Source organism: Coregonus lavaretus, assembly GCF_964263955.1.
Source record: "Coregonus lavaretus genome assembly, chromosome: 4".
In the NCBI taxonomy this organism is placed as follows: Eukaryota; Metazoa; Chordata; class Actinopteri; order Salmoniformes; family Salmonidae; genus Coregonus; species Coregonus lavaretus.
Window position 1 is genome coordinate 65564139 of NC_139991.1, and position 16087 is coordinate 65580225.

Genomic DNA, 16087 nt, shown 5'->3' on the forward strand with positions numbered 1-16087 from the left:
CCTTGACTGTGAGTGTGGGACAGGAGCCACCTGACGCAGTGAGAGTGTGACGCTCACAGACACACACACACACACACACACACACACACAGCACCTTGACTCCCTTTCTGGCACCTACACACATACTCTGAGCATCTCTGCGGTCCAGGGACAGGCTGGTGTGACTATTCTATTCTCGGCTCCTTGTCTGCTGTGTGAGTGTGGTAGAGATAGCGTGTGTGTGTGTGTGAGATAGAGAGAGAGAGGTCTACTTTGCTTGGGCCTGTGAGGGCTGGAGCAGAGTGATGCGATGTTCCATTCTTCCCTCCCTCCCTCTCTCCATCGCTCTCATCAGTATGGGGAGCAGCCTGTGAGGCTCTCAGTACACCCCCCTGCCTGCCTGGAGTCTGCGGCTAACGCAGCTAACAGCCAAGTGGGGCTAACAGAGCTAGCTTCAGCTAATACAGACAATTTACATTCAGCTAACTGGGGCTAGCGTCAGTAAGGCTAAGTAGGTTAGCGTGACCAAGGGGACTGTCTTAGCTGGGAGTTTGGAGGAGTGAAGACGAGGAAAAGGTAAGATGGGAACGGACTTTCAATTTGTAAAAGAGAAGGAAAAGATTGGTGCTGCAGCTCATACTGGTTTATCTGTTACCATCTCATTCTCTGTTTGTTGTTGTGGTGCGCAACGTGGAAAACCTGCTACGTGATGTCACGCACACACACACACAGCATGCATGCTGCTTACATACACACACGCATAAACATAAACACACACGCTGAATGTATTTCAGGCATCTGTTTATCTGTATGGGCATGTTGAGTCTGCTACCAGCTTAATGAAGGACACTGACTGCTGGGCTTGTTATGCCGTGTCATTCTGTCTGTCTGAGATCAAGGTGAAACTCTTCAACTCTCCTCTGTTTCTCTCTCTTTGTTGTGCTATTGATCTGTTGTTGTGAGTAGTGCTCTTTATAGTGTGTGTGTGTGTTCCAGTGCGTGTGTGTGTTCCAGTTTAGTGACTTCGTGTTCCAGTGTTTGTGCGTCTGTGTGTGTACCTGTGTGTCCCTGTGTGCGTCTGTGTGTGTACCTGTGTGTCCCTGTGTGCGTTTGTGTGTACAGGTAGCCTGACAGACTGTGTTAGCTTGGGCCAGTCCAACCAGGTCGATAAAGATCATATGACGTTACATCAATATAATGCAGTCCAGAGCCCAGTCAGCACTTCTCTCTCCCCTCCCCCCCATTAGGTCATCGTTCGCTTTCCTTCAATCATTTTTTTTTATCGCTCTCCATATCTCACCCTCTCTCTCTCCATATCTCACCCTCTCTCTCTCCATATCTCACCCTCTCTCTCTCCATATCTCACCCTCTCTCTCTCCATATCTCACCCTCTCTCTCTCCATATCTCACCCTCTCTCTCTCTCTCCATATCTCACCCTCTCTCTCTCTCCATATCTCACCCTCTCTCTCTCCATATCTCACCCTCTCTCTCTCTCCATATCTCACCCTCTCTCTCTCTCCATATCTCACCCTCTCTCTCTCTCCATATCTCACCCTCTCTCTCTCTCCATATCTCACCCTCTCTCTCTCTCCATATCTCACCCTCTCTCTCTCCATATCTCACCCCCTCTCTCTCCATATCTCACCCCCTCTCTCTGTCTCCATATCGCACCCTCTCTCTCTCTCCATATTGCACCCTCTCTCTCTCCATATCTCACTCTCTCCATTCTCTTGTTTTCTCCATCATTGCAAACTCACTCTTGCCTGATTCACACAATAGGACCGACCTGGACCTTACTGTGCTGGCTCTGACATAGTCTTTTCCAGCATGGTTCCAGCAACTGGATGCGTAACCAGGCCAGCCCAGTACAACTTGGCTTGGTTCAGCTCTGTTTGGCTCAGTAGTGTAAAAAGGATAGCTGTCTCAATGTGATGCTTGGCCTCCATCTGTCCACAGTAGATTGCTGTATGGATATTGGAGTGTCTGGCCAGGAGAGGTGGTGGAACGGTTGTTTTTATTACAGTTCACCATTTACTTTTACAGAGGCCATATTCAAGAATAGCTTCTATGACATGCCAAACATTCCATACAACAATGTTTATTAGCTATAGCACAGAACATGCATCTCTGTGTAGTTACAAACATGTCCAGATCTCTGTACATATACAAATTGTGTACTCGGTCTTGCCCCCTGACCTCTGTCTGTGTTCGTGTCCCATGTTTGTATGCTAACGCTCTTTCCTCTCTTTCTACCTCTACCTACCTGTCTCTACCTCTCTCTCGTCCCCTCTCGTCCCCCCTTCCCCCCTTCCCCCTCCCTCTCCCCTCTAGCCCAGGCGCTGGAGCGTATGATGAGTCCGACAGGTCCGAGCCCCAACCCCAACATCCCGTCAGAGTACTGCAGCACCATCCCCCCCCTGCAGCAGGCCCGGGCTGCAGGCACCCTCAACTCCCCCCCGCCCACTGTCATGGTGCCTGTCTCCGTGCTCAAAAACCCTGGCAGCGACGGTACGTACGCACCCCTACATGGGCCATTGTAGTCGCTAGTTGTGTAACAGTGGTCCCAAAAGCGATAAACATCCTGTTGCTCTCCATAGAATAGCTTATTCAGCCACAGTTTGGCTATGATGAAAGATTTAAACAAAAACGTATTCATTTATTTTGCTGATTTTGGATTTCTTGTATTATTTTCCCATTTGTTTCGCATTTATATTAATTTTTGCGCTCTAATCTAAACAACAGTTGAAATGAAAGGGGAAGTGACAGAAGTCCCTGTCCCTGTGTGGTGCATGTGTCAGGTTGTCCTCGTGAGCAGAAGCGTGTGTGGTTTGCAGATGGCATACTGCCCAATGGAGAGGTGGCCGACACCACCAGGCTCTCTGTGACCAGCAGGAGGGGCTCCCAGGAGTCCAGCCCTGTCACACCTGACCCACCTACGGTAAGAGGCATGACTTACACACACACACAATCACACACACACACACTGAGAGACACACATATGCAGTTAGACCCCACACACAAACACACATAAAGACCACATACACATGGACCCTAGACCAGGGGTGTCAAACTCATTTTAGCTCAGGGGCCACATGGAGGAAAATCTATTCCCAAGTGGGCCGGACCGGAAAAATCATGGTATATATAACTTAAAAACAACAACTTCAGATTGTTTTCTTTGTTTTAATACGATCAACATACAACATAAAGCTGGAGCCTGAGGACAGTGTGTCCAAAATAGTACAAGCACAACATCACTATTAATCATAAAACACCTCAAGTTATTTGAAAGTTCTGAGGACAAAGAACACACAAACACACAATGCCTCAGTGATTCACAGAAGTATATCACAGATCACAGAACTATATCAGGGTGTCATTTCTCAGGCAGAAATGTAGATAAAAATAATGAAATCCTGTTCCCCAAACAAGTGCAAGAACCACAGAGTCAAGAATAGGTTAAATATACAAATAAAATAAAATCAATTAAAATCAATAGCACATCAACATAAAAACATATAAACATAAATCTGAAAGCGTTGCTCAAACTCCCGTAACAGTCCCGTTATTTTATCTTTGAACCGCTTCATGTCTGCCACATGTTGGGTCGCGCACACATTTTTCAGACAGGGGAAGTGAGCTGCATCACCACTGGCAAGTTGCGTCTCCCACAATGACAGCTTCAACTTGAAAGAACGTATGCTGTCATAATACTGCGTGACAACTTTGTTGCGCCCTTGCAGCTGTTTGTTCAAGTTATTCAGGTGCTCTGTAACATCCACCATAAATGCAAGGTCCTGCATCCATTCTGCGGAATGAAATTCTAACACTGGTTTGCCCTTTTCTTCCATGAACTGTTCAATTTCTTCTCGTAAATCAAAGAAACGCCTCAGCACAGCACCTCGGCTTAACCATCTTACCTCAGTATGGTATGGCAGGCCATAGATGTGGTCTTTCTCTCTGAGAAGGCTGTCAAACTGACGGTGATTCAGGCTTCTGGATCGGATGAAATTAACAGTTTGGATGACCACCTTCATGACGTTATCCATCTTTAATGACTTGCAACACAAAGCCTCCTGGTGCAAAATACAGTGAAAAGTCAAAAAATCACGTCCTCCATTTGCAGATTGCACTTTCTCTCTGAACTTTGTCACAACGCCTGCTTTTTTCCCGATCATTGAGGGCGCACCATCTGTAGCCAGGCTGACAGCGCGGGACCAGTCCACTCCGACCCTGTCCAGCGCGCCGACGAGTGCGGTAAAAATATCAGCTGCTGTCGTTGTATCTGTCATCGGCACCAACTCCACGAACTCCTCGGTGACGGTCAATGTGTCATCAACTCCGCGGATGAAAATGGCCAGTTGTGCAACATCTGTAATGTCCGTGCTTTCATCAATTGCAACCGAAAACGCAATAAATGACTTTACTTTTTGCTTCAACTGGCTGTCCAAATCCACTGAAAGATCGGAAATCCTGTCTGCAACTGTGTTTCTTGTCAGGCTGATATTTGCAAAAGCCTGCCGCTTTTCAGGGCACACAATCTCCGCTGCCTTCATCGTGCATGTTTTTACAAATTCACCCTCACTAAATGGTTTTGAAGCCACTGCGATTTCATTAGCAATGAGGTAGCTAGCTTTCACTGCAGCGTCACTGATGTCTCGGCCGTGAGTAAACACAGACTGCTGTTTCTTCAGACCCGCCAACAGTTCATTCACCTTCTCTCATCTCCGCTGTCCTTGAAAGTTGTCATATTTGTCGGCATGAAGACTCACATAGTGGCGACGAAGGTTATATTCTTTCAGCACTGCAACATGCTCTGAACACACCAAACATACAGCTTTCCCATTCAATTCCGTGAATAAATAGGATGACCATTTTTCTTGGAACACTCTGCACTCTGTGTCCACTTTTCTCTTTTTTGACAGAGACATATTGGGGCAATGAGGGTGCCAAAGCACATAATGTTAAAAGTAGAAGCCGTAATAAATATCGCGGGCAAAACAAAGTAGCTCATTGGCTGCACGTGCTTGACCTACTTGCTCTGCCCCGGTATAAACCGTTTGCTTGCTTAACACAATTGCTATTGCGCCATCCAGTGGACGCAATTGTAACAGCAGTTTATTTTATTGAAAAATTGCAGCGCATTTTTATACTTTACAAAATTATTATTATTATTATTATTATTATTATTTTTATTTATTTTTTAATCATCTTGCGGGCCGGATTAAACCCGTTTGCGGGCCTGATCCGGCCCGCGGGCCGGACGTTTGACACCCCTGCCCTAGACACATAAATGTATCTGTCTTTCTGTCAGTTAATAGGTCTATTCATCAATCTCTTATCCGTCTGTGTCCTCCAGGCTGGTAGCAGAGTGTCCCCTGGCTCTGCAGCGGTGTCGGAGGGTGGTGTGTCGGCCCCGGAGGCCCAAGCAGAGGTGGAGGTGGTGCGCCCCCCAGTGTCAGGACCTTGGGACTACAGCCTGCTGTGTGGGGTGGGGGGTTATGTAGAGAGGAGCCCCAGTCTGCTGCCAGAGGATGAGGAGGGCCTGCCACCTCTACTCATCACCACCGGAGAGGAGGAGGGAGGAGGAGGAGATCTATTGGTGGAGGAGCGCCCCGCCCCCTGCCAGATCCTGCTCCTATTGGAGGAGGGAGGGCCGCGACCTTTGACCTTTGTCCTCAACGCCAACCTGCTGGTCAACGTCAAACTGGTCACCTGTGAGTAGAACACCCATCTCTACCCTTCTATTCTTCCTGGGGTACATCTCAATAATGTAAACTGGCTTTCTCTCCTTGTCTTGTTTCCTTCATCTGCACTGAACTTTAAAGACGGGACAAGTGAAGTAATGTAGCCTAGCCGATGCCTACTGGGGGATAGCTTTCACCTGTCCAATTCTTGTAGATCAGTTCTTATTAAAAGAAAGGTGACAAGGAGAGAGTTGAGATGCACCCCTAGGCTCATTCTAAAAATGAATGTGTGTCTCTGTTATTCCTATCAGATTGTGGTCGTAGGTGTTTTGCAGGCAATGTGTGTGTCTGTGTGTCCTCACTGTGTGTATGTCTACTGTGCTGTAGACTGCAGTAGGAAGTGCTGGTGTTTGGGCTCCAGTGGTCTACAGACTGTGGGACAGAGGGAGATAGTGTTCATCCTGGAGTGTCTGCCTGTGGAGAGGGCTCTGCCCAAAGACCTGTTCACACTCTACCTCTCCATCTACCAGGATGCACAGAGAGGTAGGACCACACACACTGCCACGCCTCTCCATCTACCAGACAGAGCCACACACACCCTGACCAGTATGTCTCTCACCCTCCTCTCCTCCAGGGAAGTATGTGGAGGAGCTGGGCAACGTGGCGTTTACAGGTAGTTTCCTGGGCAGTAAGGAGCACGGCGGTGTGCTGTTCTACTCCCCTACCTTCCAGCCCCTGGAGGGTCTCTGTCTGCCCCCACAGCCCTTCCTCTGTGGTCTGCTCATCCAGAGGTTGGAGGTACCCTGGGCCAAGGTGTTCCCCCTCAGACTGCTGTTACGGCTGGGAGCAGAACACAGCGGTGAGCCCCCAACAGTTACTAGCCCAGTCTAGATTCAGTGGTAATAAATACACTGAGTGTACAAAACATTAAGGACATCTGCTCTTTCCATGACATAGACTGACCAGGTGAATCCAGGTGAAAGCTATGATTGATGTCACTTGGTAAATCCACTTCAGTCAGTGTAGATGAAGGGAAGGAGACAGGTTAAAGAAGGATTTTTAAGCCTTGAGTTAATTGAGACATGGATTGTGTATGTGTGACTTTCAGAGGGTGAATGGACAAGACAAAAGATTGATGTGCCTTTGAACGGGGTATGGTTGTAGGTGCCAGGCACACGGGTTTGTGTCAAGGACTGCAACGCTGCTGGGTTTTTCACGGTCAACAGTTTCCTGTGTGTATCAAGAATGGTCCACCACCCAAAGGACAACTAGCCAACTTGACACAACTGTGGGAAGCATTTGAGTCAACATGGGCCAGCATCCCTGTGGAAAGCTTTCAACACCTTGTAGAGTCCATGCCCAGACAAGTTGAATCTGTTCTGAGGGCAAAAGGGGGAGGGGGTTCAATTAAATATTAGGAAGGTGTCCTTAATTTATTTTTACCCTCATTGTACACTATATATACAAAGGTATGTGGACACCCCTTCAAATTAGTGGATTTGGCTATTTCAGCCACACCTGTTGCTGACAGGTGTCTAACATCGAGCACACAACCAGGCAATCTCCATAGACAAACATTGGCAGTAGAATGGCCTTACTGAAGAGCTTAGTGTCTTTGAACATGGCACCGTCATAGGATGCCACCTTTCCAACAAGTCAGTTCGTCAAATTTCTGCCCTGCTAGAGCTTCCCTAGTCAACTGTAAGTGCTGTTATTGTCAAGTGGAAACGTCTAGTAGCAACAACGACTCAGCCGCGAAGTGGTAGGCCACACAAGCTCACAGAATGGGACCGCCGAGTGCTGAAGCCCGTAGCGTGTAGAAATCGTCTGTCCTTGGTTGCAACACTCACTACTGAGTTCCAAACTGCCTCTGGAAGAATCGTCAGCACAAGAACTGTTCGTCGGGAGCTTCATGAAATGGGTTTCCATGGCCGAGCAGCCGCACACAAGCCTAAGATCACCATGCGCCAAGTGTCGGCTGTAGTGGTGTAAAGCTCTCCGCCATTGGACTCTGAAGCAGTGGAAACGCGTTCTCTGGAGTGATGAATAATGCTTCACCATCTGGCAGTCCGACGGACGAATCTGGGTTTAGCAGATGCCAGAAGAACGCTACCTGTCCGAATGCATAGTGCCAACACTAAAGTTTGGTGGGGGAGGAATAATGTTCTGGGGCTGTTTTTCATGGTTCGGGCTAGGCTCCTTAGTTCCAGTGAAGGGAAATCTTAATGCTACAGCATACAATTACATTCTAGACGATTCTGTGCTTTCAACTTTGTGGCAACAGTTTGGGGAAGGCCCTTTCCTGTTTCAGCATGACAATGCCCCTGTGCACAAAGCGAGGTCCATACAGAAATGGTTTGTCGAGATCGGTGTGGAAGAACTTGACTGGCCTGCACAGAGCCCTGATGTCAACAACATCGAACACCTTTGGGATGAATTGCCCAACATCAGTGCCCGATCTCACTAATGCTCTTGTGGCTGAATGGAAGCAAGTCCCCACAGCAATGTTCCAACATCTAGTGGAAAGCCTTCCCAGAAGAGCGGAGGCTGTTATAGCAGAAAAGGGGGACCATCTCCATATTAATGCCCATGATTTTGGAATGCAAAGTTCGACAAGCAGGTGTCCACATACTTTTGGTCATGTAGTGTTCATGGTAATTCATTTTAGAAGGCTATTCACTTTGACTTTTCAAAGTAATTTTTTTATTTGTATATAGCTATTTCAAACTTTTGAACTTGACCAAGTCCTAGATATCTGCTGTAGACTGTACTGTCCTACCAAGCAAAAAGGCAGTAACTGCTCATAGCGTGGAACAGAGAAAAATGGCTTTTATTTACCTTGGTTTCACAGTAACCTTATGCAGTTACTGCAAAACACAATACAATAGAGGCAGGATACTTGTCCACATGATTAAGCATGTATTTAATGTAGCAAAAATGACATTAACTCATTTTTGACCAAATGAGCAGTTACTGTCTTTTTGCTTGGTAGGGCAGTATAGGCTATTGAGATCACCTTTACTTTCACTTTACACACGTGACCATAACTTACTGTAATGACATGGTGAAATAATAATAATAACTGTTTAGATGGATGTGGAGCCTGAATCTAATGACCTTTGTGTTTTTTTGCAGTGTATCCCAGCACGCTGGTCAGCGTCCGCTTCAGAGAAACTGTGTTCAGAGAGACAGGACACACCATCATGAACCTGTTGGCTGTAAGTACTGAAAATACACACACACAGTTATAAAGAATAGCTGGAGTTTTTTATTGTAAATCTCAAGTATTTCAGAGTATTTATTTATGCAATTTGATCAATCTAAAACTTTGATAAAAAGCATTGGCATCAAACCGAAGCTATGTAGTAAACGTAGGTCTCCAGCCCTGATTTAAAGCAGAGTTAAGACATATCTCCCTGATTTAAAGCAGAGTTAAGACATATCTCCCTGATTTAAAGCAGAGTTAAGACATATCTCCCTGATTTAAAGCAGAGTTAAGACATATCTCCCTGATTTAAAGCAGAGTTAAGACATATCTCCCTGATTTAAAGCAGAGTTAAGACATATCTCCCTGATTTAAAGCAGAGTTAAGACATATCTCCCTGATTTAAAGCAGAGTTAAGACATATCTCCCTGATTTAAAGCAGAGTTAAGACATATCTCCCTGATTTAAAGCAGAGTTAAGACATATCTCCCTGATTTAAAGCAGAGTTAAGACATATCTCCCTGATTTAAAGCAGAGATAAGACATATCTCCCTGATTTAAAGCAGAGTTAAGACATATCTCCCTGATTTAAAGCAGAGTTAAGACATATCTCCCTGATTTAAAGCAGAGTCAAGACATATCTCCCTGATCCTCTGTGATGATCACTGAGCCGTATGCTGTGCAGTGTGTTCTCCCACAGGAGGCCAGCCTCAGAGACAGGGGACAGAAATGACACACAGAGATAAATCAGGTGTCCTATGGGAGAACACACCGCAGTAGTTAGGTTCCCTGCCAGCTGTTCTCTGCTGAGAGTAGCCTGTAGTGGTCTGGGGTGGTCCAGCAGTTACGTTTGCTGCATTCAGAACACATGAACACATGAACTAATCTCTCTATCTCTCTCTCCTCTCTCTCCTCTCTCTCCTCTCTCTCTCTCTGTCTCTGTCTCTCTCTCGGTCTGTCTAATAAATACTCATCTTCTCTGTGAGAAGGAGTGTAGGCCACATACTATTAATGTCCCCAAAACAAACCTGTGACGTGTGTGTTGTGATCATCCACAGGACCTGAGGAACTACCAGTACAGTCTACCTGCTGTGGAGGGTCTGAGGATCCACATGGAGATGGGCCACAGCTACATCGACATTCCCAAGAGCAGCTTCACTGAGGTAAGACCGACGTGTGTGTGTGTGTGTGTCAGGGTTCCCAATAACTGGTAATTGCCGGCTTTTGGCCCCCCAAAAATAATGGAAAGCTGATTTTAAAAAATAAAATTCTCCAGACAATTGCCGCTTGTGTATTTCCGTTAGTCGTCATGTATCTTATTTATCACACTTGCACAGCATACAGAGAAAGCTTGAGCGAATATCACTGTCAAACAGCGCAACAGTTGCCCCTGAACAGCTCTTTGCTGCTGGAGTGGAACGTGCTTTTACATCTGAGAGAGCCACTCACATGGCTCTCTCAGATATCTCAATTCTAATTAGCCAATGCCCGTCACGTGATCGGGTCCTTCTCAAAGGCCTCGCAGCTCCCAAGATCAAGTGAAGATAGACAGGTCAGAGATGCAATGGCACGCGTCATTGTTATCGAATTCCGAGGGGCACATTGAAGATGTTAGAAGAACTGTCCACATTTACTTTCCTCAGCTAACAAGATGAGTAACGAACAGCAAAATCACTAGCCTATGTCAATCTACTATCCCCCCATAGTAGAAAAGTTTACCTATTCTATTGGTCAGTTTGTCGTTCTGTGCGAGAATAAATATTCGGAACAGAGTCTGGAACAGTTGTGGGATGATAGATCCAAGCACTGAACATTTATTTTTTCTTGTAAAAAACAATGAGACTGATGCAACAGATCAGAATGTTTAGTTTAAAATGTAGATAAACAATTATTTCTTCAAATTATAAGCGCAGCAATGCGCACACGACAGAAGGTTATACACGCGAATGTTCCAAAATGCAATTAGCGGGAAAACACAGTTCTCAAAAGCACACTGCAAATGCAACATTTTCATGGGACAGAGATGAAAATATTCTTTAAAAAGAGGGAAGATGCATGAACTAGCATGGGTTGCTAATATGACTAGGATTGTGTCTTTGGATGCTGGAGAAAGTCGATTTTGAAAACCAATAGAACATGAGAGAAATACTGTTTTCAATGGCATATTAGGAAGTGTTTATAAAATAATTCCCTCAACATTCCTATGGTCGGAATTTGGCTAGGCTACTTTGAAACAAAAAAACTCCAGGTTTTAAACAATTACGTTTATGTATAAATAGTTTCAAAATGCTGACTGCCTCCACTCAGATTGCCAGGTGGGTGATGTTGCGGTGCACAACAGGCACTGGCCTTTCTCTCGGGTCTGAACCAACAGTGCCTCGAGTATGTAAGAATCAAGCCTTTAGACGTTTATTAATTATCCTACATTATATTTGTGCAAGATGACTGGCGTTTAGCCTATATGTAATTCTCATTCAAGTTTGGCCACATTTCCTGGCGCCTCCCTCATGTCAGCATCGGTGTGGACATGAGGCTGTAGCCAATAGGCATAGTCTACGTGTAGGCCAATTATTTATGTACATTTTACATACACATGTTTTTCTTAATAGAATAGATAACGTTTTTCGGTTTTCAAATCCATTTAATTGGCTATTTTGGTTAATGGCCTTGGTGCCCTGGCAGATGGCCTTGGTACCCTGGCAGATTGCCTAATAGGTGGGCCGGACCTGTCTGTCATTCTGAGCACCGTTAAGCACCCAATGCAAATGTGTCCAGTAATTTTATCTTGCGTCCGGTAATTGTAAATCTTGCCTGTCATTTGTCCGCCGACAAATTTTCTAAACCCTGGGGTGTGTGTGTGCATGTGTTTTTGTGTGTGCATTACTGTCTAACTATATGTGTGTGTTTTCTAGATGCTGAAGGTTGTGAATGCGTCTAACGAGCATGTGATCAGTGTGGGTGCCGGGTTCAGCTCAGAGGCTGACTCCCACCTGGTCTGTTTCCAGAACGACGAGGGCAACTACCAGACCCAGGCCAACAGCCAGCCTGGCAAGACACGCACAGGTCAGTAACAACCTAGATTGCCCACTAGAGGTCAGAAGAAACTGGTTTTGTTTCAGAAAATGTAGCAAAACGTTTTGCAACAGAAAACGATAAAGAACATTTCTTATTGGACAACTACAGGTAGCCCACCCCTGTTTCAGTCAGTTTTTTTCTCCATTTGGTGGATAATGAATACGACCCAGATATGAAGCAGGTGTTTCCTGTGGTGTTGTGGTCTTGACTAGTTAAAACATTAAGTAGTCCTTGCTTGTCTTTCTGTTTGTTAAAACATATTATTTGTAATTAAATGAAAGAATATACTTGATTTTTTCCCTTGTGTCCTGTCCTTTTCTTTTATCAGTACCAAACCAGACTCCAACCTAAATCGGTAAATCTGCTGGGATTTTATCTATGATATTCTGTTATTCTAACCAGTGTATCATTGTGTTATTCTATAGTGACGGGGGCCAGCTTTGTGGTGTTCAACGGCGCTCTGAAGGCCTCGTCAGGCTTCATCGCAAAGTCGAGTATCGTGGAGGACGGCCTGATGGTGCAGATCCCCCCAGAGACCATGGAGGCCCTGCGTGCCGCCCTGAGGGGGCAGACTGACTTCCACATCCCCTGTGGCAAGGCTGACGGAGGGGAGCTCCAGGACAATGTCACCGTCCGCTGGATTGACTGGAGCGCCCCCGTCAACGCTGGGTAAGGGTTATTATACACACACACTGGTGATCTTCTCCCTGGTGCATAATTGATCAATCCATTACTGTGTGTGTGTCCCTGTAGTGTGACCAGTGGTGTGGACAGGAAACCTCTGGAAGGGGTCCACAGTGTGCGGATGCAGCAGGACACAGAGTTTGAGTCAGACGGACGCACCATCAGGTGTACTGAGGTAGGACACACACAGGTCATACTTACAGACATGGTGTTCTGTTCACCTTCTGCGTCACAACTCTCTGAAACACACACTTGTAAACAAACACATTGTCACTCAAACCTGTCTGTCTGTACCTGTCTTACGCCATCTTTCTGTCTTTCTGACTCTACCTGTCTGTCTGTCTCTTCCTCCAGGTGTTCTACTGGCTGAAGACTCCAGACGTGTCCCTATCTGTGGTGCTGCCGTCCTGCAGTGTGTTCCAGAAGGAGATGGCTGTGGCCAGCTGTAGTGCTCTGACCCCTCACCTCTCGGTCCTCTCAGCCAGCGGCATCAACTCCCTCGCCCTCAGAGTCTCCACACACACTGACATGGTTACTAATGCACTAACACACTGTAATGTTATGAAAAGGTGTCACTTGGTGACAAATGTATCTGTGAACAGCGCTATGAAAACATTTGATTGATTTGTTTACTATTATAGCAACGACACCCACTGGAGTCAAATGAAACTGTAAGGATATTAAGGATTTTAACTGAAGTTAATGGTTTGTGTGTGTGTGTGTGTCTGTGTGTGGTGTGTCAGGTGGAGTACCAGGCTGGTTCGGGAGGCAGGCTCCTACCCCAGCGCTATATGAACGAGCTAGACAGCGCTCTGATCCCCGTCATCCACGGAGGCTCAGCCAGAGTACCACAGACAGCCATGGACATGGAGTTCATCTTTTACATCACACACACTGTCTAACACACACACACACCTGTACGCACACACAGTTAGTCTCGCACATGGAAACACAGTACGTGCAAGCACACACACACACACAGCCTGGATGTCTTTGCACAGAGAAAGAGGCTGGAGCTCTGAGGACCTTGGACAAACTGACAGGACGTGAGGACACAAACTGCCAATAAGACACGGCTTGTGATGAGGACACAAACAGCCAATCAGGCGTGGCTAACAACTGAACTAAAGACACAGGCCGTCAATGGCAGGACATTCCCACAGAGTCTCTCTCTGAAGGCCTTGGAAGGACAGAGGTGTAGGCCTATGTTCCGGGACAGACAGACAGAGAAACTGGAACAGTGACGTGGCTTTAAGTCTGAGAAACATCTCGAATGCTGCTTTAACCCACGAGGCCAAACACTTAACACAAATAACAATAACAACAACCAAAAAAATAACTAACTCTCCTGAAACTGAAATTTCTCTTCTCATCTCTTCCTGCTCTGCCTTCTTGGCTTCTTGCTGGGATCTGTCTGTCAGCCAGCCAAGGAGCATCTTGATGAATGTTTCCAACAGACACTCTGTCAACAAACTGCTTTCTTTTCTCTACTCTTCTTTTAATGTATTTACTGTATGTTTAGAATGACCAGATGGTAAAACAATGATGAATTATATTAAAGTTACTTGATTGACAACTGGATACCAGGCTTGAGAAGAGCAGCACGACATGAGACAGTGAAGTGCTACTTAGAAGTTTCTCGATGTAAGCTGTTATTTGAGGATGTGAACGCTATTTTAGAATGAGGAAATAGCCTGTGGCAGTTTGACGTAGCTTCCTGTAAGCCTGCGATTCTAGAATGGCGTTTTGAACTTCCTCTCCATCGGCAGAGTGCAGAGTCTTGTTTGACAGACAAGTGGTCTCTCCAGTTGTGTGTTATATGTGGGGAGTTCTCTGACAACTCTCACTGTCCGTCTTGTCCAAATCTATAGAAATTATATCAAGCTTTTTTTTAAGCTTAAAGTACTATTTTTTGGAACCGTTACGTAAATGGAATCGATGTTCATATTTTTGATAGGACGTTAGCTAGCTGAGTCACTTTTGCATGTGTAGTGCAGATAAGGCCTGAGGAGCACTGAGAGAAAAAACAACGGACTAGAGTTTCCCCTGATGTTCCCTTTGATGTCAACTGAAATGTTAAATACCAGTGGAATTAGGCCATGTTGAACCAAATACTGCTGCAAAACATGAACATCTGTATAGAAAGTAATTGATGACGTATGGAGAGGAACACTGTAAAGGTATTAAAACTTCCCTTCACATTTTGTCTGACCTGAGTTATTTGCTGCCGTAGAAGGCCTTGAACCAGCCAGACACATTCTCCAACAATATCACCGATACTGACTGAGGTTATTGATATGGTCCAATCTTATCTTGAAGGTGAGTGTTAATGTTACATTAATCTATGTAAATTCCTATTGATACAGTAGAGGAATTAATGCATATGATTGACGTTTATTGACCATATCTTCATTTCTCATGTGTTGTGGTGCTCTTAAAACCTCCCAGAGTCGACATAATAAGTAACATTTAAAAAATCCCCATCAAAATCGGTTAGTTTAAGCGAGAGATATGTTTTCTTTGCATTTCACCGCATCCGCCTATGGCGGCCTTCCGCAGTTGGGGTGAAAGATGGCCGAGCTACATCGTGTTTGTCAGACCATGAGACATCCGAAAATCGGTCCTCTCACGAAAACGTCTGTAACGTCTGAACGGTTTCGCCACTCTATGGAAAGGAGAGACTTACAAACATGACTATGTTCTCCGTTTTGCTCTACGGGACTCGTCTGAAGGTAACAAGTACCGGTTTAAAAAAATGAATGGAAGTATGGAGTTAGTTTTGTGCCTCACAGGTCCTCAACTGGCAGCTTCATTAAATAGTACCCGCAAAACACCAGTCTCAATGTCAACAGTGAAGAGGCGACTCCGGGATGCTGACCTTCTAGGCAGAGTTGCAAAGAAAAAGACATATCTCAGACTGGCCAATAAAAATAAAAGATGGGCAGTCTGAGATATGGCTTTTTCTTTGCAACTCTGCCTAGAAGGTCAGCATCCCGGAGTCGCCTTTTCACTGTTGATGTTGAGACTGGTGTTTTGAGGGTACTATTTAATGAAGCTGCCAGTTGAGGACCTGTGAGGCATCTGTTTCTCAAACTAGATGCTCTAATGTATTTGTCCTCTTGCTCAGTTGTGCACCGGGGCCTCCCACTCCTTTTTCTATTCTGGTTAGAGCCAGTTTGCGCTGTTCTGTGAAGGGAGTAGTACACAGCGTTGTATGAGATCTTCAGTTTCTTGGCAATTTTTCGCATGGAATAGCCTTCATTTCTCAGAACAAGAATAGACTGATGAGTTTCAGAAGAAAGTTATTTGTTTCTGGCCATTTTGAGCCTGTAATCGAACCCACAATTGCTGATGCTCCAGATACTCAACTAGTCTCAAGAAGGCCAGTTTTATTGCTTATTTAATCAGCACAACAGTTTTCAGCTGTGCTAACATAACTGCAAAATGGTTTTCTAA

The 16087-nt window shown here is 45.5% G+C and overlaps 1 protein-coding gene across 3 annotated transcripts in view; it reads left to right on the top strand.

Moving 5' to 3' along the window:
- LOC311127191 (zinc finger FYVE domain-containing protein 16-like) overlaps positions 1–14830 on the top strand; it is a 33069-nt gene extending 18239 nt beyond the window's left edge. For 2 of the 3 annotated variants that reach the window (XM_084158979.1, XM_084158978.1), the window contains exons 5-16: positions 2312–2488; positions 2779–2918; positions 5340–5697; positions 6055–6210; positions 6302–6526; positions 8803–8885; positions 9931–10035; positions 11785–11935; positions 12373–12616; positions 12701–12806; positions 12986–13162; positions 13375–14830. In XM_084158979.1, coding sequence (XP_084015105.1) covers positions 2312–2488; positions 2779–2918; positions 5340–5697; positions 6055–6210; positions 6302–6526; positions 8803–8885; positions 9931–10035; positions 11785–11935; positions 12373–12616; positions 12701–12806; positions 12986–13162; positions 13375–13533 — 2081 coding nt within the window. In that variant the 3' untranslated portion in view covers positions 13534–14830. The remainder of the gene's footprint in view (positions 1–2311; positions 2489–2778; positions 2919–5339; positions 5698–6054; positions 6211–6301; positions 6527–8802; positions 8886–9930; positions 10036–11784; positions 11936–12372; positions 12617–12700; positions 12807–12985; positions 13163–13374) is intronic. The other variant, XM_084158980.1, reaches the window with a different exon arrangement.
- Positions 14831–16087: the final 1257 nt, after the last annotated feature.